The sequence below is a fragment of the Oreochromis aureus genome, linkage group 20 (assembly GCF_013358895.1).
Source record: "Oreochromis aureus strain Israel breed Guangdong linkage group 20, ZZ_aureus, whole genome shotgun sequence".
NCBI lineage: Eukaryota > Metazoa > Chordata > Actinopteri > Cichliformes > Cichlidae > Oreochromis > Oreochromis aureus.
This window is the reverse complement of record NC_052961.1, coordinates 19045811-19070481: the sequence shown is the minus strand read 5'-3', so window position 1 is coordinate 19070481 and position 24671 is coordinate 19045811. Positions and strand designations below refer to the sequence as shown.

At 40.1% G+C, this 24671-nt stretch overlaps 1 protein-coding gene across 3 annotated transcripts in view; it reads right to left on the bottom strand.

Annotated features, from left to right (window-relative positions):
• Positions 1-2477: 2477 nt before the first annotated feature.
• Positions 2478-24671, bottom strand: part of LOC116325879 (chemokine-like protein TAFA-2) — a 90668-nt gene continuing 68474 nt past the window's right edge. For all 3 annotated transcript variants that reach the window (XM_039604139.1, XM_039604140.1, XM_039604138.1), the window contains exons 3-5: positions 15368-15517; positions 7190-7314; positions 2478-3375 (exon numbers count right to left, since the gene is read on the bottom strand). In XM_039604139.1, coding sequence (XP_039460073.1) covers positions 3364-3375; positions 7190-7314; positions 15368-15517 — 287 coding nt within the window. In that variant the 3' untranslated portion in view covers positions 2478-3363. The remainder of the gene's footprint in view (positions 3376-7189; positions 7315-15367; positions 15518-24671) is intronic.

Genomic DNA, 24671 nt, shown 5'->3' with positions numbered 1-24671 from the left:
ACACACACACTGTGACTAAGGCTCAGTGGAAGGCCGTGGCCCCTGAGAGGATCCACTGGGAGATTAGCCAAATCAGGAAAGAGTTTTAGAGAACGGCTGCTTTAATGCAGCACAACACAGATTGTGTGTATATATACGAGTGTGTGTGTGTGTGTTTGTCACAAAAAGAAAACACATAGTACATATCCTCAACCTCCAAAATTTTTGGACTGAGCTTCTTTGTTTCACTGCATTCATCAGGTTTGGAATAGACGTTCAGCCCTGTTTAACATCAGCATCTACCACTGCCAGTTGCATGCTTGCAGTACACACACTTCTTTGTCTTTTATCCTTTCACAGCATTCTCTACTTTTTTAAAATTGTTCTACAAACTTATATTACCATCATCTTAGTATAATACCTTAAAAAGTTGTGACAGTAGAATTTCTCATTTTCCTATGAGTAATTTTTGTTATAAGATGATACAACAGTAAAATAATGACAGAAAATATACCCACACATATACAGCACATAGTGAATTTGGCTGAGTGTGTACACTTGTTACTGTAATCGGAAAGTGTTGATATGTCCGAATAGTTGCATCTGTTCTCTGTGCACTGATATCAGGAAATATGTCCTGATATATTAATTTATTGTGCTGTGACCAACTTGGAGAATTCACGAGGATGTGTAAATCCGGGTCTTGAACATATAGGAGACTTTTATGAATGGTTCTGGGCTGTCAAACAACCCAATATCTTGGCAAAAGGTGTAACAGACATACCAGCCCACCTTGTCCATTTCTTTGACTTTCCGAAATGTAAAATGGACGTACATGCAGAATTTGCATTACTGCATGCAGAAATTACATCACCAGGAGGGGGATGCGGTACATTCCAGGGTCCTTAATCAATTAAGCTATGTCACGAATATGTATTTACATGTAATTGTGTTAATAATGTGTGTTTAAACACTTTCCCGTAATTATTTTCCTGTTGACTTTTCATGTTTTCATGTTCACTTTTCATGTTTTCATGTTGACTTGAAATAAAATATCTCTCTCTGTTGTTACTGCAGATTACTGCAAATTCTGCATGGATTGTGGATGGTGGACTGGCATGACTATTACACGTTTTGGTGCGATACTGAGTTGCGTCAAACAGTGTCATATTTGATGTTTTTCATAGATTCAACTACAGAAATAAGAACTAATTATGTGTTTTTGCAACAAAGTGCCCAAAGATTGGTTCTTTGCATTGTGTTGTAGGCATAAAAGTGAGTGAAAAAGTAGCCAATGTCCAAAGAAAAACTTTGAAAGACTATCAAAAATTGTCGAAAACTATTGCTCAAGAATATCTAGCTCCTGCTGACATTGAATGGTGGCTTAAGAGATTTGCACAGTACTGCATATATAATCAGTAAACGTGAGGCAATAATTTTAAGTAAAATGTTACTGAGGCATATAAAATCAGTGGTTTATTTATTCAAAAATCTTAATCATTAAGGAAATGTGGTGTGTAAAAACTGAATGGATGCGATTCAAGTAAATATTATTTAACCAGATTCCAATAAATTTAATGTTGTACTTGCATAACTCTAAGTCTCTGTTTCAGCATTAAGATTTCTTTTTTAATTGCAGAATGTCTCATCCTTCTGATGTATCAGAATGGTAGGTTTGTAGATAGAAGAGAAATTATATGATCATGAACTGGGTATTTGGGCTAGGATGTGCTTTCACCACCAAAATGGAAAATACAGCAGAACAGCCATGCCAAGTTATCCTATTGTTTGAGTTGCACTCAACTGTATCAAGATAATGTTCATAGAATAGTATCACTGCCAATACTCACCTGTTGATTGAATTTCACAAAATGCCAAATAACAGAGCCACAAAATCTCAGCACTGAATCTTGTTTATGAGCACAGTTTGTTTTTTGCAGTCCAGGCTCATATGAGCTGCATACAAATGTCCTTTCTCTTTCCTCACCTGCCTGAGATTTCTGCGGTAAAAACACAGCTAAATACATAGATGAATTTTGTATAGACCTGATGAATAAGTTGTCAGTTACAGATCACAGATGACGCCTGCGGAGAGGAGGCATTCTGTATTTGTTGCTTCTTTTTTCTTTTTTTAGCTTTGACAAAACAATTGTTAATATGCAAAGCTGTTTGTTTGCTCCAGGAAATAAACACGATGAAATTAATGCATTAAGTGAACAGCAAAGTAATTACCAGTTATTGATGATATCTCTTCAAGCCAACACAATTAACACCAGCAGTTACAAAGTCACGATTTTGCGTTTCCTGTTATTTCAGGGTTTCAGGGGGAGCTAACTTCATGCTGATGTTATCAGCACTGCTAGCAGGTCCATGCATCCATTGAGAAACAATTCAGCGCTTTGGTATTGTGAGCTGTACAGTGGGTCCTGACAGGAAGCACTTGAATAATCTTCCCCCCGAGGGCTGAAGCAAACGACTGAGATTTCTCTTTTCTTTTGAAAGGTTTTATTCATTTAATATAATACTGACACATGTACTCAATAGCGGTTAACAGGCGTTTAAAAACACAGATATTAAAACCATTAGAGCATCGATTTATTTTTAGCCCCTTTGATTCCATGGACTGCTTTTTTTTTCTTTTGTTTAAACACGTTTACATGTTTCAATATACCGTAACATCTACTTGGTATTAGTCTAACCTCACCCCTGAAAGGATTTTGTCCTTTGTCAAAAAACAAAAGCAAAGAGAAGACTGACAAACTGTCTCTGCATTTTAAAAAATGGCATGTGTGGTAAGCAACAAACTATTTAAGGTAAAATATTCGTATGGAGGTGAAATCTGAATAAAGAAGAGGTTCAGTTTCAGAAACATTTTGACAGCATTAAATGTGTCATGTGTGGCACAGTTAAATTTAAATGTGTCATCCAGACTACATGAGGCAAGCATTCTGGATCCACTCCCTCTTTTTAGTTAGTTTTGTAATACAGAATAGCTGTCTAGAGTCAAGTTTCTGCAATTCCCAGTATGCATATGGAACACAACTTAGCCATAGAAGAGAGATAAAGAATATAGTTTGTTGTAAAGATGTTTTTTTCATCATCTAATCAAGTGCCATTTAGGTTGTAGTTCACTTTGTTTTCAGAAGCAGTAAAGAATTGTGGGTGACTGAGTCTTTTGCAGTGAAGGCCCGAGGACACTCAGCTCTGCTTAAGATGGCGAGCAGTCCGGCCTCTTCAGTCATCATGTTTTGAATATCCACAGGAAAAATGACTGGTTTCTCATTAATGTCCATCAGAGTCCATTTCCTCATGATTTTATAAGTCCGTTGTGCTGTGTAAGTACTTCCACCGCCGTCTCTACCGCTCCTCTAGAGATGGGCGGGACTATCGGGTCACCTATAAGAGAAAGGGAAGAAGTGAGTCAAAGCTCACCATTTTAACAGAACCCAAAAAGTCTGAAAACAGCCTGAAACAGCAAAGGTCACAGAACAGAGAACAAAGCCAGCGCTGGTAGTACATGTCAATGAAAGGGTTTAAATAATGCAGTGCTGGCTTCTATGTGGAAAAATGCAGGAAGAGACTCTTATTGGTGGAAAACATGACCAGCACGGTTTCTGTCTCTTCTGCCGAGAACCTAAACAAGACACAGCTTGAATCATGGCAAGCAGCCCACACTACCGCACTCTCAGCACTTGGCCCACTGCCATGTCATTTCGTCTATTTGTCGAGACGGCTGCCCTAATCACATGGTCTCCTTATCTCGGCTATCCATCTTCCCATTTTCTTTGCTCATACACTCACTTTTGGTTTATTTCAAGCTATTAGAAGACATTTTCTACCAGCCAGTGATCAAACAGACACAAATTGCTGTATAACTGCCAGTGCCGGGCATATAATAGACCAGCCTCTCCAAGACTGTTCTTCTGTTTTCCTGCATGCCTTTCCCTCTTATTGAGTTTCCCAGTGGTTTCCCCTCTTAGCCCCAACACATGCTGTCTCTCTGTTATTTCCTCATGGGGCAGACACTCTTTTGTCTGACCCGGGTCTCAGCTAACAAAGTGCGAATACCAGCCATCACTAAGAGAGCTCAGAGGAGTGTTTCTTCTAAGCTGGCAGTTGAAACTACTGTAACTACTCTTGATGGCTCCAGGCCACCCTTCCTGGGTCTGCTCCCATTGCCTTCAGGCGTCTACTCCTGTGCCGGATCAAAGAGTCTGCAGGCATTTGTTGTCACGCCAGTTCACTATGCACGCACACCGCGGCATCTCTCTGCCTGCTATACTTGAAGGTGCAAAGTCAAAGTCCCTTTAGGTATTCATCCAGTTGCCTGTTCAAATATGCCTGTAGGTTGCAGTTTCTGTGCCCAATTAGAGGGCGGATTTAGATAGTTAGATCTCAATTTACAAAGCACACAAGAAGTGCTAGGGTGTCATTTCTACAAGAAATGCCATATAACCTAGAAGCTATTATATAAGTATTTAAAATATAACTTTTCTATAACTTTCTTTCATGGTAAATATCTTGTTTGTAACATTGCTATACAGAGCTACTAAAAAATATGCTTGTTTGCATTGACAACATATGCAGGAAATGAAATACGGGGTTTATAAATATCACATTACTTTGGACCTCTGCCTCTTCCTCAAGGGCATATAAGGTCAAACTTTCATAACATGTATTTTATTTTTAAAACTGTGATTAAAATTCTTCTGCCTTTGTTCATTGTATTACATTATAGATGCATCCAAATATAATTTTACGTTTGACCTCTGATCTCACTTTTACATTTCAAATCTGCCTTTCTTTCAAGTTGACCCCCAAGATGTTTCTATTTATCTTTAAATAAAGTATTGTCGAGAGAATAAGCTGCCTAGTGAGTTAGATATATCCTGCAGTATATTCTTATATAATAAGTTCAAGTTATTCATGTCCAATTATTTACAAATCAATACCTATTATCCATTACCTACTCCTACATAATGTTCGTATAATCAGAGTAAACATCTGTCAAGCTAGCCTCATCTGATTTTTGCTTCACTGCAAACTTCTTGAAGAACTTTTTAAAAATGACAAAGAAAAGAAAACAAATATATACAAAATACAGGACCATTCCAAATAAATACTGCCCTTGTTTAAATAACAGTTAGCATGCTAGCTTTAGTTAGCTTGCAGACACACCTTCCTTACATTCTATGGCAGCTCTGCAGCTTGGAGACTGAGCCATGCCCATGTACTCATACATATGATATTATTTGGCATTGATCTAGCTGTCTTCCTACCCCTCCTCCTCTCCTCCCTCTTCCCTCCTTCTCTCCTCCTTCCCCCTGTTTCCAGCCAGAGGTGGGAGGAATGACAGAGAGTGCCAAATCCTGTTGTGTGCTCTTACCTTCTGCTGTCTGCTGACCGTTATGCTTGTTTTTTCTCCCAAGTGTTTTCTTTATTCTTTTATCTACCTATCACCTCTGCCTTTCTTTTCACTTCCGACTGTTTTTTCTCTTTCATCCATCTCCTCCTGCCTCTTTCTTCCTTTCTCCATATCCCCCTGCCTCTCTCTCTCTCCCAGCCTCTCTCTCCCTCTCTCTCTCACACACACTCTACCGTCAATTTCAATTTACGAGCAGGTCTTAATGGGACCATAAGAGAACGTTCGATGCTATTGATCTGGATGCCTGCGAATCTTGACCTCAGCGTACGACACAAGAGGAGAAAAAAAAATCACTCTTCATCATCAAGCGAACACATCAGCTAACGCTCTCAAATAGTGCAGATGCACACACACACACACACACACATAGATCATTGATCAAAGACCTGAATGCAAGAGACAGCAAATATTTGTGCTCTTTAAAACTACAACAGAGTCACTGATGAAGCAGTGCCTGGCTGAAACTGGTTTACTTTAATTATAAATGTCCACTTTGGAGCTGATTGGTCAGCAACATTCACACATTCAAAAATCTAACTGTCTTCAAATACCATCAAACCTCATGTGCTGCTTTATCCAATCAAACCAGATGACTCCTCTTTCTATTTGCCATATTGTCTGACATAACTGAGCTAGGAAACATCAGTTACACTTATAAGAGCAGTACCACAAAAATCTGTGCTAAAGACAGCAGAACTGAAAATGATATCAGGGAAAAAAGGTAAAAGTAAGGAGGGGCTGTTAAGGGGAAAAAAAGGTCTTCGGGGGGCACGAGCCACTTAGCTAGGTGAGAGGTGAGCAGAGGGAGCAGTGCTAAAAGAATTCTTAATCATCACCGCATTCATGTGAGAAGACTGTCTGGGAAAGCGTGAGAAGAACATGTCTGCCTTAAGCGCTTCTCACCACTCACTTTTTTCCCAAACATGGAGATGCACGCATCTCTCCTCTCTGACCACGCCTTCAATCAATTATTTAGGCAGAAAACAAAGGTCTGCACCGAGCCATGAATAATGGAAGGTGAGAAGGCAGAGAGAAGGATGGAGGTTAGAAACAGAGGCGTACAGTGACAAGAGGTGAGTCTCACACAAATTTTTCTCCTATGACAGACAGCTAAGAGCCTGCTCAGGTCAAGCCACTGAAGAGAAGCCAACAGGTGCAGACGTAGGCTGAGCAGGAAGATATATAGTGTGCATTCACACCTTTTCACATGCGCACAAAGACACAGACAGACTGCCGGTACATGAAACTTAACAGGGGGGAAAGAATGTGCACATGCACACACTGCACAAACTGTGCTGTGGAAGAATGAGAGCATAAAAAAAACTTTTCCAGGGCATTTACCACTCCAGTGTATCAAATGTGGCGAGTTCTTTTTGCATCGAGTCAGATGGCATGCCAGTCAGACGCAGGGAAGCAGGGCAAGTGAGAGTGAAGGGAATTGTGATATTCATATTCAGGGTGCGTGTGTGTTTTATTTGCCTTGTTCTTGTTGGCCTTATTTTTCTTCAGAGAATGTTTGATGTTAGAGCCAAGATGAGGCCAGAGGAAAAGTAAAGAGAGAGAAACTGGGTAAAAAAAAAAGAGAGATATTGGGTGAAAGGAGAAAAAAGTATGGAATGGAGACAAATGAGAGAGAAAAGCAGGGAGAAGAGAAGGATATAGTCTAACGTGATAGAGGTGAAAATGGGTCACTCTGTGGTTGGTCTGGCTATGTGTGTGCATGCATGTATGTGTTGAATGGATGGCAAGGCAGGGATAGAGGAAGCGTAAGGTGTGCACACCAACCTTTGTGGTCTTGACTTTGTTGCCTGTGCTGCAGCTCCATCCTGTCAGATCTGGGAGAACCTTGCACTCCTCACCTTCCATGCATGGCTGCATCTGACACCACCACTTCTGAGCTACAATGGAGGCTACAAGAAGAAGAGACAGAGTTAATTTTAAGTTTGATGAAGATGCAAGTGTGTTTTCAATCATGTCCTTTCATGTGTTTCCAAGACTTGTGTGCGTGTGTGAATTTTGACACCAAAATTTCACATGAACAAAGAGCCCCCAGAAAATAAATGTGGGTTTCAATCCGGTACAGTTATGCGAATAACATGACTTTGGTGCTTTGAGATAAACAGTTGAAAGCACTAATTCTCAAATCAGCGCCCACTGAACCACCATATAGAACAAGCCACAACGAGATTATGCAATCAAAAGAGCGCCAGTCAAACATCAATAAGCAAAAACCAATGTGGAAAACATGATATGGAAAATATAAAAATATATTTCGGCTTGTTTGATTTATTAATTTCGCAAAGGCCTCATCGCTCGACTCAGATCTAGATGCTTTTTACGGCCACATCGTCGCCCCAGTTCACTGAAAAACTTGTGTGGATGTTTAAATTACTCGATTCATGTATGTCATTATTAATTAATTTGCCAAGTCTGCCTCTATTGCACTTTGTTGCATTTTGCCTCAACACACCAACCATAAATGATTTATGAATCTGAAAACAAAGCAAGCTGCAGACCATTGTGAGCCTCAGTGCAAGAGCATCGGTGTTAAAACATTTCTTATCTAGTAGAACATCCTTTGTTCACTCAACCAGAATCAGGCGGCATCAAAGACTGTTTTCTGTTTACCTGTTTTTTGGGGTTTTTTTTCAGTTAATCAGTCATGTGGCTGACCACATAGATTCTCACATTTACTAGATATACAAATGAAGACAAATCGATTAGCTGCCCTAGAAAATTAAAGTTGTTTTTTCAAGAGCAAGGCATTTTCACTATATAATTTCTAAACATAATACCATTTAGAATAAATAACAATTAAAAAACACTCTAAAAATAGCAACTATAGAATTTACAGGGTTTGCAAAGGTGTACAAGGTTGCTCTGAAGTATTGCAGAAAAAGCAAAAATGACCAGGGTCAATATTATTACGCCCTGAAAAACTGATGTTGTTATTGAGCCACAGCACAAACCCCTGCTGTACAATGATGTGCTTTAACTTTGTAATGCTCAAAGCTTGCAAAATCAAGTTAAAATTGAGGATTATGTTCCATATAAGAACTTCAGCCAGGGTCTGAGCTGTCACTTGATAAGGCATCATGGCAAAAACTAAATAAATCAGTTTAGACTAGAAAGGGCTTATCCCAACCAAAAGCCCTGGATGGCCCGGGAGGTCAGGCAGCTGCTGAAGGAGAGGAACATTGCATTCAGGGAGGCAAATAGGGATCACCACAGCCCGAGAAGAGAGGAATCAGAGAGGCTAACGGGATAGGAGGAGGATTGAGGACCATCTGTGAGAGTAACACCAGCCGGCTATGTGTGGCAAGGCATCCAGCAGCTAACCAACTATAAGATCAATCTCAGAGCTGCGGAAGGTGACCTGGTGCTGGCGGAGGAGCTGAATATCTTCTTCGCCCGCTTTGAGACCACGGCACCGGTGGTATTGGAGCCACAGTAGCAACACGCCATCCACAGCAGCACCACCCTCACCCTGGAAGAGCACAAGGCATGGCGCATGCTGCAAGCTGTTAACTCTGAAGGCAATGGGGTCCTGACGGTGTGCCAGGTAGAATATTGAGGATTAACAGCTGGCTGATGACCAGATCTTCAACAAATCCTCGCACAGGCGACTGTCCTCTCTGCCTGAAGTCCTCCACCAGAGTCCCCTTGCGTAAAAGCCCCACATCACCAGCCTGAATGACTACAGACGGTGGCACTCACCCCAGTGAAAATGAAATGCTTTGAGGTTTGGTCCCAGACACATCACAGCAGCACTGCCCCGCAGCCTAATCCACTTTGTTTGCCTACAGAGCAAACCAGTTGGAAGCACTAAGCCACAGCACTTCATGCTGCCATAACACACCTGGAAGAGCATGGGAGCTACGTGCGGATGCTCTTCGTGGATTACTGCTCAGCTTTTAACATACCATCCTCCCACACAAACTGGTGGCCAAGCTACAAGACCTGGGGCTTCCATACAGCACCTGCATGTGGATCAATAGCTTCCTCTAATTTCAGACAGAGAGTCAGTTCGCCATCACACATCCTCAGCCCTGAGTCTCAGCTTTTGGCTCACCCCAGGGCTGTGTGCTCAGTTCACTGAAAACTCTCTATGTGTGGATGTTTGCATTCCTCGCCACCACAGCAACATCTTTGTGAAATTACATTACTGTTGGGGCTCATTTTCAAGGGTGCAAGTCTATTACAGAGACGAGGTGGAGCAGCTTTGGCCTCAGGCCAACCAACCTCCCCTCAAACTTCAAAACCAAAGAATCATAATAGAACAGAAGGCAAGCTGCAGAGATCCAACCACTATTCATTAATGGGGACATCGTGAGAAAGGGTGGCAAAACATTTCCTGGGAGTCAATATAGAGGAGAACCTTTCCTGGAGTGTGAACACCTTCGAGCTGCTGAAAAAAGGCCCATCAGAGACTGTTTTCTGAGAACCTCTCAGGAGGAATAACATCAGTTAAAAGACTACTGGTGTCCTTCTACAGAGCCACACATTGACTAGTGTACTAACCTACTGATTTGCATTTGGTACACTAGCTGCACAGGAGAAGAGGAAAGCACCACGAGGGATTTTTAAGAGCAAAAGATCACTTTGCACTCCCCACTGGAAGTTCTAAACACAACATCCACTGTCTTAAAAGGCCCAAAACATCATAAAAGACACCTCACATCCTGGCACTCCTGTTTGAACTGTTGCCCTCAGGCAGACGGTACAGGCAATCAGTTCAAGGTAATAGACTCAAACACAGCTTTTTCCAACCGCAATAACACATCTGAATACTGCAAAATATGTATTACGCCACTCTTGTGTTAATCCATTCACAGGTCTGAAGCATGTATGTGGGAATGTATGTGAATGTTTACTGATATGTCTTATTAGTATTTTAAGTATTCTGTTTATTTTATTTATTATTTTGTTTATTTTATTTATTGAAATTTTATTGTTTTATTTATATTTGATATTAAGAAGGATGAGCAATGATCGGGGACCTTTCTTAATTTCGTTGTACCTGTGACAATGACAATAAAGTTTCTGATTCTGATTCTGATTCTGATGCTGAAAAAGAATTGTTGGTGTTCAAAAAACAAGAGATGGATATTTAAAGCTATTACAGTGTTTCCAAGTGTCAAGAACTGGATTTGGAAGTATCATCAAGAAATTCAAAGAGAGGCAAACAGTAAAGAACAAGCCTGGCAGGGGTAAGAAGTGAAAGATTTCAAAAAATCTGGAAAGAAAGCTAGTGAGAGACATCGGAAGACACCAGAAAAACTGCCAAGACACTCGTGAATGACTTAATTAGGAAATTAGGTATATGAGTCTCAAAGAAGACAATCACTAGAACTCTGCACAGGAATGGAGTGCGAGGCTGCAGACCAATACAATTTCCACTTCTGTAGAAGAGACACCTTCACGCCACAGTGAAGTATGCTAAGGAGTGTCCTTTGATCAGATGACATGAAACTAGAGCTCTCTGACTTTGGAACATTCTTCCTACAGTGAAACACGGTGGTGCGAGTATTATGCTGTGGTAATGTTTCAGTGTGTTTGGAACTGGGAATCTCATAGAGGTGGATGGAATCAGGAAGAAAAAAAGAGATGTGAATATTCTGAAAGAAAACTTCAAACAATCGCTCTGCCTTCCAATATGACATTGACCCAAAACACAAGTCGCTCCTGGTAAAGAACTACCTGCACAAACTCCTGACTGATCCCCCTGAAAATCTGTGCGGTGAACTGAAAATCAGGGTCCATGCCAGATGACCGAAGATCAAATCTGGAGGAGCTTGAGAGATTCCCAAATAAGAATTGCCTGGGATTGCTTAGGAGATGTATGTGAGACTTGCTGAAAACTGCAACGGCAAGCGACAGCAGGGTGTTCTCTATAAAAAAAGGATACATAAATGATGTGCTAATAATTCTGACCCTGGTAGTTTTTGGCTTTTGGGAAATAAATTTGTTTCTGTGTGCAAAGTGAAATAACGCCTGGATCCAAAATACAAACTAAGATGTTTGGAAAAGCTGTGTTAAAAATGTCTTGCTCTGTTTAACAGTAATTAGGAAATACTTAAACAAAAATAATTTTCCTAGAGGGGCTAATGATTTGGTGATGTTATGCAAGACAACATCACCATCGTTCTTTAAAACCGATTTTGCAAGTACAGCATTTTTTTTCAACATTTTACACAGTTTTGAACAAATAAAAACTCACAAGATAATTAGTGAGATGCTGTTAAGGACAACTGATCCCATTAACCTTCAGGCTAATGTGAAATAAAACGTATTTGTAGTAATACTGTAATATTTTCTTTTGTAATATTTATCTAAAATGTTGACAAGCTTTTAGCAATAGAAAAAAGATTTTTAAAATGCTGATAATTACCTGAGGCATGGGTTTCATGGGCAAAGGACTCATTTGAATTTAATTAGCCAAAACCAGCTCTTTCATGTTGAGATTCTTCAGGTTAAAAACAAATAATGAAACACCGTCATAAAATATAACACATATCAAAAACAAAACATGATTAAATGTCAAAGGAAGAAACAGCTGACTGACTGGATGTGTGAATACATAAAAGCTGTTGTTATGAATGCTTTTTCTTTAACTGTCACTCTAAAGATGAGACACTTGCCACTGTCAGGTAATTAAATGCATTAGTGTGTAACTTTTGTAGTAACTGTCATTCCAACTTCCAAACAAAAAACACAATTTAAAAACTGCACGCAGGCATCATTGTTAAAGAACTTCTGAGAGCGAGAGTTAATATGAGTATTTTGTTTAGCAGGACAAAGATAACTCAACTGAATACGAAATCCAGTTTTTCATGATTTCATTTATTGGTTTGGTAGCTAAAACACCAAACTTACCTGGCCCTATGTTAAAAAGGAATTCTCCCCATTGTTAAATCATGAATTAAATGTTTTTGCCATTGACTATGCCAGGCCTTTCGAATGAATAGAACCAGTTTGACAAAGTGAAACAGAAGAGCTCAAAAAGAAACACAATATGCCACAAACTAATGAAACAGCTGACACACATGTATCAGTCCAAAAAGAGTTACAAAACCATTTTTAAGGCTTTGTGACTCCAGCAAACCATGACGAGACCCATTTTCCACAAATGGAGAAAACTTGGAACAGTGGTGAATCTTCCCAAGAGTGTCTAGCCTACCAAAAAAATCCAAGAGCCTGCTGGCGACTGATCTAGGAGGTCACAAAAGAAATCAGAACAGCATCTAAACTGCAGGGCTCATTTGCCTCAGTTCAGGTCAGTGTCCATGATTCAACAATAGGAAAGAGACTGGGAGAAACTGGTAACCATGGAAGAGTTCCAAAGCAAAAATCTGCTGATCCAAAAGAACACAAAGACTTCTCTTACATTTGCTACAAAACATTCTGATCATTAAAATTAAAAGAAACCCAGCATTTCATAAAAAGAACATCATACCAACAATCAAACATGGTGGTGGTAGTGTGATGGTCTAAGGCTGCTTTGCTGATTCAGGACCTGGGTGTAATTACAGTGCAACCATGAATTCTGCTCTCTACCAGAAAATCCTGAAGGAGAATGCCCATCCATCATTTCATGCCCTCAAGCTCAAACTCACTTGGGTTATGGAGCAGGACAACGATCCGAAACACACACAGCAAGTCTACCTTTGAACAACTCAGTAAGGAAAACAAAATGTAGGTTTTGGATGGCCTAGTCAAAGTCTGGCTGAATTGAAAAAAGAGTGGGCCAAAATTCCTTATTGCTGTTTATCCCAAACACATTTCAGTTCTTTCTGCCAAGGGTAGCACAACTACTTCTCAGGTTTAGGGTGTAATGACTTTTTCACATAGGGTTTGGATAGCTTTTCCCTCTTAATAAACTTAAAGTCAAAGATTAAAAACTGTGCTTTGTATTTACTCAGGTTCAGGTTTAATATTAAAATTAGTTTGATGATCTGAAACAATTAAGTGCGATAAATATGCAAAAAAATAAAATAACAAAGGATAGGGGTAAATGTTTTTTTCATGGTACTGTATATCTGTGGTGCTATAAGTAAGTAAGATGTACTCCACCATTCCAGCCCTTCATCTTACTGTGCCATGTTGTATTGTAAGTGAATCTTTCATCATGTTTGAGCGCTCACCCGAAACCCAGAAACAACTGAGAAATGGAGACTGGGTCAGTTATTTCATCAAGTGCCACTCTTCGAGGCTGCAGGGCCTGCTGGATACTGATGTTGTAAACACAGAGGCATTAGTGGGTGACGGGTTTCCAGGCATACGGGAATATTTTATAGCTTGGAATTTTCATCACTAAACACTAATCTCATTTATGGGTAAAATGCCCAAATATATTTGGGTCTAAAAAATCAACTTCTCATTTGCAGTGAACAAAAGAGCTTCATGAAGATAATACTTCCTGCAGATTAATATATTTTGCTATCAAGATTCTTGTTGGGAGTCCTCTGATGTTTACATAACACTGACTACTGATAAATTCGGTATAGTAACAAAAACACAAGATTTCCTCTTCATGGTGCATTTTTCCTGAGCTGCTTCATTATAATCCATTTTAGAATTCGTCCAACCCCATCTCCTACAAATTAAGTTTCTTCACAGTTAAATTGTTGCATTTAGCTGCAAGATAATCACTTGCTGGATTACCTTTGGAAATTAAGCAGCACATTTATGAAATATATCGGAGTCAGCAGGAGGTGGTTGGGTTTGATTGTGGATGTACCGAATGCTCATATCTCACACCAAGACTGGGGTTTATGCAGCTGGAGCGCTCAACGTTAGGGAAAGCTCGAGTTTGAAGTCAGCGTGGACTTCTTTCTGTGATAAAACCCTAATATTTTTCCAAACTTTAGTTGATTGCTGTAAGTGCATACATAAATAATGCATGCATAAATAGGTTGAATGAAAGCAGTTTAACATATGTCTGGTACATTCAGTATCAACATTACATTAATAGACAATAATTCAGCTGCAATTACATTTCCATCAGGAACATGGTGCTGTAGTATAGTTGTGGAACGACCCAAAATTCCATTTTTTATTTACTGAGATGAAGACGTTCCCTTTTCTGTCTGGAATAGTTCAGATTTAACAGACAGAGGCAGTGTTTGTAATAAATTAGTCTGCTGAAACAGCACTGCACAGAAAACGTGCAATGGGAGAAAGGCTTCACTTTGCTTCCGTGCATTTCTAGTCAGTATTCTGGCTACCAGTACACAGAAATGCTGCCAAGAGAATATTGATGGCTTCTATGCCTTGGCAGTTAAATCAGGGTTTACCTAGTCGTGTATCAATTCTTAGATTTTTCAGTATACTGCAGCACACAGGGCGGCTTGGTCATATACAGCATCTGCACTGAACAAAGTCTCTTTCAAATAACCTCCTGCTAACTCTAGCATCACTGGTCTTCTCCTGATATTGACTGCTCCTCTGTGTTGCCTGACTGTCAACACTCATCTTCATAAATGTGCTCATCTGCTAATGCAGTGTTCACTTATTTCTTTCACAATCGATTAAAGCAATCTTAACTTTAGTGCTCTGCCTGAAATGCATGACGAAGAAAATGTATGATGAGTTCAAATCCATACTTAGGCATTTTAGCCAACATTCAAAACAGGTGCATCATGGTAAATGGTAAATGGACTGGTTCTTATAAGCTTTTCTACTCTGATGAGTTCAAAGCGCTTTATACAGCTAATACCAATCACAAAGCACTTTTTAGTGCTAAGTATCTAACCATTCATACTCCAATTCATCGGAGAGCAACATGGGGTTAGTATCTTGTGATATTTGGCATGCAGACTGGAGCAGCCTGGGATTGAACCACCAACCTTCTGGTTAGTGGCTGACCTGCTCTGCCACCTGAGCTACAGCCACCCCCATCAGGCAGCGGCACTACGCAAGTGCACACAAAAGATACCCAAACACACATAAAGTGACACCTACCGTCGACGCAGGACGGCATGGCCCGAGTAGTGCCGGCGACCTGTCCAGGGAAGCAGGAACATTTGACAGTCTGAGATCTCTCCTCGATCTTGTTCTTGTTGCAGCAGCGATGGGCAGCAATCACCTCACACGTTCCCGCCTTCACATGCACTGAGAATGAAAAACATAGATTTTGCTTTATGTTTGCTGACTTTAACACATAAGCAACCATAGAAAAAGACAGGGAAATAGACTACTGGGCATCACAGTTGGTCTGCCCTTCCCCTTAATAACCTCTTTGTGAACTATGTTGGGGAAATGTGGAATAAAGACATCATTCTCTGACCCAGACAAACACAGACCATTACAAGAGGAGTTAAAAAAATATCAGCATTGAGAATACCTTTTTGGATCTCTGACTTTGTAGGACAAGTTAAGTATTTGATCCGTCCATCCATTTAAAAATTAAGCAAAACATATTTAAGGCTGCTATAAGATGAGCCATAAAATATGCAGTTTATGCTTAGAATTATGACTATCTATCTATCTATCTATCTATCTATCTATCTATCTAGTAACTTAGAAAGGAATAATAATGAGTGTTTCTCCATATACTGTTTGGTTGCACTTCCAATTTGCTGCAATACTAATGAAGGGTACATTTGGAAAGTCCCTTCACATCTCCTGTAACTACCACTTTGTGTGCAAATTTCTATACACACATTTGAATCAGGCAGCCGTGTGGTTAATTAACAAGTCAACCCCGAGCACAGAAGTCCCTTGAGTCAGCTAAGAGAGAGGGAACAAAGAAATCGCTCCACATTTGAAGATTTGTGATGCCAACACATGGCCCTTTCATACCAGCCTTTCATCAAATACATGAAAATGTCAAGGACAAACAATAAGCCTTGTCAGGAGCACTGTGTGCAACTATGCAGTGCGACTGTTTGTGTGCAAGTTTGACAGCTTACACGCAATATGTAATTACAGTGAATCTGCTCATGTGTTCAGATGCGTTTGACTTTGTTTTTCACGTATGCGTGATGTGCAGCAAATGCACATACATGTTCAGTCTTTCAGCTGTGAACTTCGGTGTGTGTGTTTTGGCTTTTCAAACAGTTGTTGGAAGTTGCAGTTATTTCCATTACAAAGAGTCAGCCCAGGATGCAACAAAGGGTGCGCACTGCATGGCAATGAAAACTAAAGCAGAAAACAATGACTTTGTTTAAAGAGTATTTAAAAATGAGGCAAGCCGAAGTGAACGACCCAGCGAATATGTTAAGCAGGCTAACAAAAGTTCTTAATTTGCTCTGTTGATGAGAAAAAGACAAAGCAGCAGTCCTGCAAAGCCCAGTCCAATTAATATCTCTGTGAAAAGCACACTCTGTCTCTTTCCCATCTCTCTCTCATCTTTCTTTCAGATTTCTCTTTTTGTAGCACTAGGAGTTAGGCCAAAGGGTAAAGATAATTGTTGACTGATCTGTCCATCTGGCTGTCCATCAATCCAACACTTTGATGTGCAAAACCAGCCACCGAACAGATTGCCATTACACTGATATTTCGATTTCTATAGAAGAAATATCTGCATGCATTTGGAGATTTTTCTAAAAAAAATCTTCTGTAGAGATTCATTATAATTCAGTCTCAAGTCAAATGTTAAACTACTGTAGTTACTGGTTGGAATGCTGAGTAATAAATGGACATTCAAGCACCCTGAAGGACAATTCGCTTGACCTTCTCTTTGTTGACTCACACAGTGTGCGCATAAGCCCACTGGGTCTCGGTGTATTTTGGTTATAACATGACCCCTCATCAACAACCGACGTTGGATTGTGTTAGACTATATGCAAGACAATTAATGGTGTGTTTGCTTTAAACTTTTTCTTCATAGGTACAGTACTGTGCAAAAGTCTTGAGCAGTAACATTTTACAGACTCTTTTTCTTTTGTTTAAAATGCTGTATTTACATTTACGCTTGCACATTTCACTAAATCGCTTCAACTATTTCCCATTTTCCATGCAAAATATAAAGAAATGAGGGTTGACTAAAGACATTTGCACAATGCAGTCAAGTTCTCCAGAACACAAATTGTATTGACTTTCATGATGATGTGCATTCTCCTCATCAAATATATTAACTATTTTATAATTATATATCCTAAAATATTACATTATACATCCTGTAACAACTGCATAATGTTCATAATCATTTCATCATCTTTCCTATACAACTGTTTCTTCCCCTAACTCAAGATACATGGAGTGTGTATAGATTGCATGTGGGCTTTAGAGCTTGAGCTTTCTTTGAATAACTCTTATTTTCCATTTTCCCATCTCTTTCTTGTAGAACTAATTGTTTTTTTTTTTCTTCTTAGAAGCTTGACAGATACAAAGCCAAGGAAAATGAACACATACAGAGTAAACACCTTAACTGAACCCCCCACAGGCGCACACAACCCTTGGCCCATTTTTAGGCTCGGCACCTGCAGTAGTAATTGACTCAGCATTAGTAAGAGCAGCCGCACACAGAGCTCAGCAGGAGAGGAAGAGTAAAAGGAGGTCAGGATGTGGATTCTACCAAAGGAATGTAAAGGTTCACTGGGTCTTGAACACACACATATTAATGTTAATTAATTCCATTAATGTTGTTATTATTATAATTTGGGGCACATGGTAAAATAAAGATCGATGTAAAACCTATGACAGAATGGATAAGTGATTTTTTTCTTTTTTTGGCAGACCATGTCTTTGTTTATTTTTTTTTTTGACTTGTAGCTAAACTGTTCTGTTTTATGTGTTACTTTATTTGAGTCATGTTTTCATTAATGTTTTTATAGTTTTAAAATTAGTGATTATTTATTGAACACACAGAAAGCGTCAAAGGTGAAGACATAAGAAATAACTCCCTCTGATCGAAATAGTTTGGTTATTAGAACCGTTTTGATTGAAGTTATTTATGGTTTAAACAGAAACAGTGGTAGTAACACTGCTTGAGGAAAAAAAGTTAAGCATCTTCTGGGAATAACTTGTTTATTTGACATCATTTTGAGGATGCGTTATTGTAAGTCCTGATTTCATATTTAATAACATGTAAATTGGCAGCATTCATCTTTATTTATCTCGCACTGTGAAATCCTAATGTAGGATTTTGATCCCAGTCACACAGGTCTTGAGACTGATTGGTGACCATCTGGCAACCACCATTTAGAGGACCAGCTGGTGAGTGATTGCTAGAGGTTGCTGGCAGTTGCTGTGAGATCATTTGCTAAACCACAGAAAAGCCACAGGAAAAAATTAGTAATCCTGGAAGGTACTGACTTGTCTGCAAACAGTCGCTTACTAACCACCAAGCTCGGGAGGTAGAGTGGGTCGTCCAATCATTCTCTCTTTTTTTTTTTTTTTTTTTTTTGCCTGTCCCGTTTGGTTCTTTTGCCATCAGAATTATTGTCTAAAGGCGAAGAAAGATGCCCAACGGATTTATTTTTACCAAATGGACCATCCCAGCCTTGCCGTAATGGTCCATTTGATTCACCTTTATTGTTTATTTTATTTTCACTTGCTGAATACGGGACAGACTTGACTGGGGAAGGAAAGGGAGAGGGAAAGAAAACAGCGGGGAAGAGGGACGGGGAAAAAGGGCAAAAAACAAAAACCAACAGAATAAGCAGACAAAAAATACATATATCGATCACCTGGATCACCTGTTGAGAAAGAAAGAAGAAAGCAAGCAGAAGAAAACGAGAGTAATAAACAACATCACAATGATCTATGGGAATATGACAGTAAATACTAAATATTAAACATTATTGTGCAGCACGTAAGATCGACAGCGCACAGTGTGCTTTGAGGTAAGAGCCAAAAAGGGTGTAGTTTGTGTGTGATCACCTGTGTGTACACCTGTGAGCATGGACGTGCTTGTTTTTTTTTTAGAAGGTTCCTTCATGTAATGATCTGCTAGAGGGTGTGGGGGCCACTGCCCCGTCCTCCAGGGCATGAGGCAGGTATGGAGGAGATCAAACTCCAGATGTCCAGAGAGCCCCCAGAACACAAGAGACCAAGGAAGACCAACAGAGGGGCAGCTGCGTCACTATCCCAGAAAGAGCTGAGGAGAGTCCCAGATGAGGGGTCACCGTCCAATCATTCTCAACTCCAGTCTGCGTGGTGAAGTAGCCTGGACAAATTACTGAACCCCGAGTAGCCCAATATGAACAGGAAAAAGTGTCGCATGAATATGTGAGTGAACGAGGATTGTAATAAAAACCACTTTGAGTGCTCAATTGGAGTAGAAGAATGATATACGAGTACCAGTCCATTTAGCATTACTGAAACTTGGAGAAAGAATGACAATGTTGCCCTTCCAAGTAAACGATGAAACTAACATTTTAAAAAGGTGCAACATCTACTTTAAAAGCAAACGGTCACCGTGTTAGGTTTGTGTTACTCTTTTCATAGTTCCACTACTGCTCAGAGAATTCTGGGCAAGTGTTTGGAGACGAGTTTTTGTCTTCCCTGCAACCTTCGGGCAACTGTGGCATTCCTCAAGTGAATAGTTGCAAGGAGGAGCAATCACTTGCCAACTGGTTGGAGAATGTGTATTTTCCCTAACCAAGGTGGGGCCTTACTTTATACTAAAATGTTTTGTTTCAATTCAGTTCAATTTAAATTCAAATTTATGTTAATAGCGACAAATCACAATAATTGTCACCTCAAGACCCTTTATATTGTAAGGTAAAGACTCTGCAATATTACAGAGAAACCCCAAACAATCATACAGCCCCCTATGAGCAAGCACTTGGCGACAGTGGGAAGGAAAAACTCCTTTTTTTTACGGGAAGAAACCTCCAGGAGAACAAGGCAAAGAGAGGGGCAGCAAAAAGACACACTGTGGAAGAGAGTGAGAGCTTAATAATAACTACTGATTGAATCCAAGTTGGTGTATCAACACAGGGAGAGTTAAAAGGGTGAAGAAAATAGCCTCTGGCAGTCTAGGCCTATTGCAGCATAACTAAGAGAGGGTTCGTAGCCATCTGATCCAACCGTAACTCGTAGCTTCATCAAAAGGAGAAGTTGTACTCTTAAATACCCTAGGAACCACAAGTAACCCAACAATCTGAGAATGAAGTGCTCTACTTTTATGATTAGGCTTAAAACTTTCCTTTTTCCTAAAGCATATAGTTAGGGCTGGATCCTCCCTTAGTTATGCTGCAATAGGTGTAGACTCCTCGGGGATTCCCATGATGCATTGAGTATTTCTTTTTCAGTCACCTTTCTCACTCACTATGTGTTAATAGACCTCTCTGCACTGAATCATACTTGTTATTAATCTCTCGCTTTCTTCCACAGCATGTCTTTTAACCTGTCTTCCTTCTCTCACCCCAATCAGTCACGGCAGATGGCCGCCCCTCCCTGAGCCTGAGCCTGATTCTGCCGGAGGTTTCTTCCTGAGTTTTTCCTTCCCACTGTCGCCAAAGTGCTTGCTCATAGGGGGTCATATGATTGTTGTTTTTTTTTTTTTCTGTATGTATTATTGTAGGATCTACCTCACAATATAAAGCGGCTTGAGGCGACTGTTGTTGTGATTTGGCGCTATATAAGTAAAACTGAACTGAATTGAAAGGGGCCTGATTATTCAAGACCTTGCCCGCAAGGAGAAGGACTTTAAATTAAATTCTGGATTTAACAGGGAGCCAGTAAATATCAACATATGCTGCTGTATACTTTTAAGGATTGTTTTATGTAGTTGAATGTATTCGTTTCATACCATTCTGCTTTCTCAGTAGAGAAACAATGTGCACTTAATTAGCCTTTGTGGTTTGGTAATTCCCTTCAGTAGCATGTGATATAGAACTTGGTGGGGTGTTTGGTTTGGGTGTTGAAAAGTAAACTGGACAAAGACAGAAAGCATGCACTCCGTGTTTGCTTGGGAGTCTTCTGTGGAGGACCACACACACACAGGAAAATTGCATTTTCCTAAATTTCTTTCAGTGCACACAGCTGCTGTTGATGGTGGATATGTTGTTGGCAAAACTGCTCTTTTTGGTTAGCTTGGTGCACCTGCAGGCTTTACAGTGTTGAGAATTTTTTTTCTCAAATAAAAAGAGGGCACAATTCACAAAACTGGATTTCATAGGGATTTAGTACTCGCATGTGGAAACAGTTCTGGAAAACCATGTGTGGGTGGGGGTGGGGTGGGGGTCCTTAGCTCAGTACTACAACTGAAGGTGTCAACAGTTTGAGGCTGTGTTGTGCCAAGATTTTAATAATTACCAGTTTGGCAGATATTGAGTCAGGCAGGGGGCCACAGCCTCCAATAAACTCTGATAAACACTCAGCTAAATTACTCAGAACATGACACACTGCAGTTTATGTATTTAAATATACACACAGAAAATACATATCCACGTAGAAGCTGTGCCCATTTGTGCATTTAGTGCTAAAATAAAAACATGTAAACGGAAATGTTGCTGTCTTCGGTGTATATGTGTGTGTGCACCATAATGTGTGTGTATTTACTGCGACTGAAAACTCCCATTCTATTTCAAAAATGGCACCTACTTTCATCACGATCTCTTCCTCACACCCCCGTCCTCCTTTTACTCCTTCTCCTCCTCCTCCTCATTTGCTTCATCTGCTTTACCTCGCCCTACTGCTATTTCACAAATGACCCCTCCTTTTCTCAGCCTCTCTTAGCCACTTCAGCGCCCCATTTTTCCTCTGCTCCCTCTTGCTCGTAGCTCACCACAGCAAACTCAGCAGGGTAGGAAACTATTATCCTCAATCACAGGCCCTAAATCAGAGAATTTTTTACACTTTCTACAATGCGTCCTCCCTCTCTCCTGCTTTTTCATCTTCGTGGCCATTTCATTCCCTCTCTAACCCCCCCAACCCCGACCCGTATTTTTCTCCTTGGCATGAGGACCTGTTATCCCTGCCTCTCTTAATACAGCAGTGGCTGTTAACCCCATTTACTAAGGATGACGTGCAACTGACAGACTAACAGATGGACAGATTGCCCCGACTCAGAACAACCAGGCACTCTGTGTGGGTGTCTGTGTGTGTCTGTGTAAGTACTGCGATAGCTGTCTTGGTCCCAGTGGGGTGCCTCTTTCAAATGTCATTCCTGCCACTGGGGACCTTCCTGCTTTCTCTCTCACAGACACTCACACACAAACAGAGTTAAATACACATGAACAGACACAAATGTACATGCACATATAGTATGAGGAACCTGTCAAAATGGGAAACACAAATCTTTCTAGTTAGCGCTGTAAATATTTAAACAGTTCAAGCCCTTGTGTTTCAGGATCTGTCAAATGTTAACACAATACTTGTAAAGAAGTAGAAAGAAAAAGTCACTGGTTACCCTTTTAGATGACACTGTATGATTTAGGTGACTGAATCTGTTACTTTTAAGGTCCCAGCTGGCACTGGGCAACATTGGGTGAATGCTGGAGCTGTAACTAGAGAGAGCCACAGAAAAACGTACAGTGTAGTGAAAAAGTATTTGCACCCTTCCTGATTTTATATAAATTTTTATTTCATTTACTAAGGGAAGAAAAACCCTACCTGAACCTGTGTACAAAAGTAAATCACATAATAAGTGAGTCATCCAGGTCCAAAGGAACTTCAGACCATCACACTACCACCACCATGTTTGACCTTTTTTAGGATGTCAGACTAATCAGACTAAAGAGACAAGGGAAAGCAAAGGTAAACACAACACATGCGAGACAGAGGACTGTGAAAATAAAATAGGAAGTAACACACACTGAGACTCAGACTAAGACACATGAACTTGACAGCAAGACTGGGAATAAACATACATTGAAACATGACAGACCGGAGACAAGACCTGGGAGAATGGACACAGAAATGAACTAATATCATGAGGAACCAAGGACTATAAGAAAAGATAAATTCAGTAGCCCAAAGTAGTAATATTATACTTTTATATTATATTATATATACACTGAAAACACTATCTAGGCTACTTACATTTGATTTATGCTGTGTCACTGCTACAGTGCTGCTCCTAGCACCTCGTGGCAATGGATTCATCCTTTGAATTAGGCAACCTCTAATCAATGACTTAGGCTCATTGGAAAAGGAGGATGGAAAATACCTTTGATTTACTTACACTTATAAATGCTGCTGGCTGCAAGCTGTAACCGCTATTTGTCTTTTTTTTCCCATCATCAGAGCACCATTGCAAGGCTCACCCCTTGTAAACCCAACTGCCCAGTGCCAGTTGGGATTGGCTTCTACCCCAGGAGACCCTAGTTCAGTAAGAGGTTAACAAAATGCATGCACTGATAGATCTGTTAATGGATAGACTAAAATAAATAACAACCAACCAAACCAAAGAATTGGGGAAAAATCCAAAACTCAGCAAACATGCAAGATATCATCATAGGTCTTATGTTTCAATAGCAACAATGCAATTAATTCATTTTTTTGATGTCTTCAGGCTTTACTCTCCAACTGCCAGCAGTAACCTTGATCTCTACAACCTGCAAGTAGTCATAAGTCATCAAGCTTCCTCTGAATCCTTGGTTCTCAGCTGTGTCAACAGTTCACTCTCCTGCCTGTTATTTTTTGTTTGTGTTTTCACAGCAGGAGAGGGCTTTGACTCTGATACAGTGAGGCATACTGAAACTGACACTTTCTGTATGTCAAGCCCCCAGCAACCGTGTAGGGCTACAAACATGATGACAGTGGTAAAGTGGTAACAGTCAAAATTACAGCTCTGGTAACATCACATCACAAGTAAAGAAAAATAGCTGCAAAACTAATCAATTAACAATTTAAAGAGCTATATTAAGAAACTGCTTCCATGTGAGAGCCAGAGCCAGGTTAATGTGACTGTCAATATGTGTTGTGTGCATAGCATCTCTTGGAATGAATGGGATATCTGGATTCATCAACATCTGATGCCTCATATTAAACACTGAGATGGTTTGCTGGCAAAACAGCAACAGGAGTTGACAGTCCCTCATCAGGTATAATTAATGTACTGGCATGATGAACGGAAACACCAGCGAGGTAAACGTCCCCTCTGGTTTTGTTTGCTTTTAGGTGCGGGCTTCACAATGTTATAATTACATCCGGAGCTCTCTCATGCTGTTAAAGTTTGACCAGAACCAAAACAATTTAGTAAATCAGATGTTTGTTATCATTATTATTTTGTTCTTCAGGTGTTTTCATTTTCCCTGTGTTCTGACCCTTCTGGCACAGCTCCAGCCAAGCCTGTAATAACAGAAATTAGCATGAAATTACTTTAAGTATCCATAGCACACTCTAGATGTTCTCTATACATCACATATTA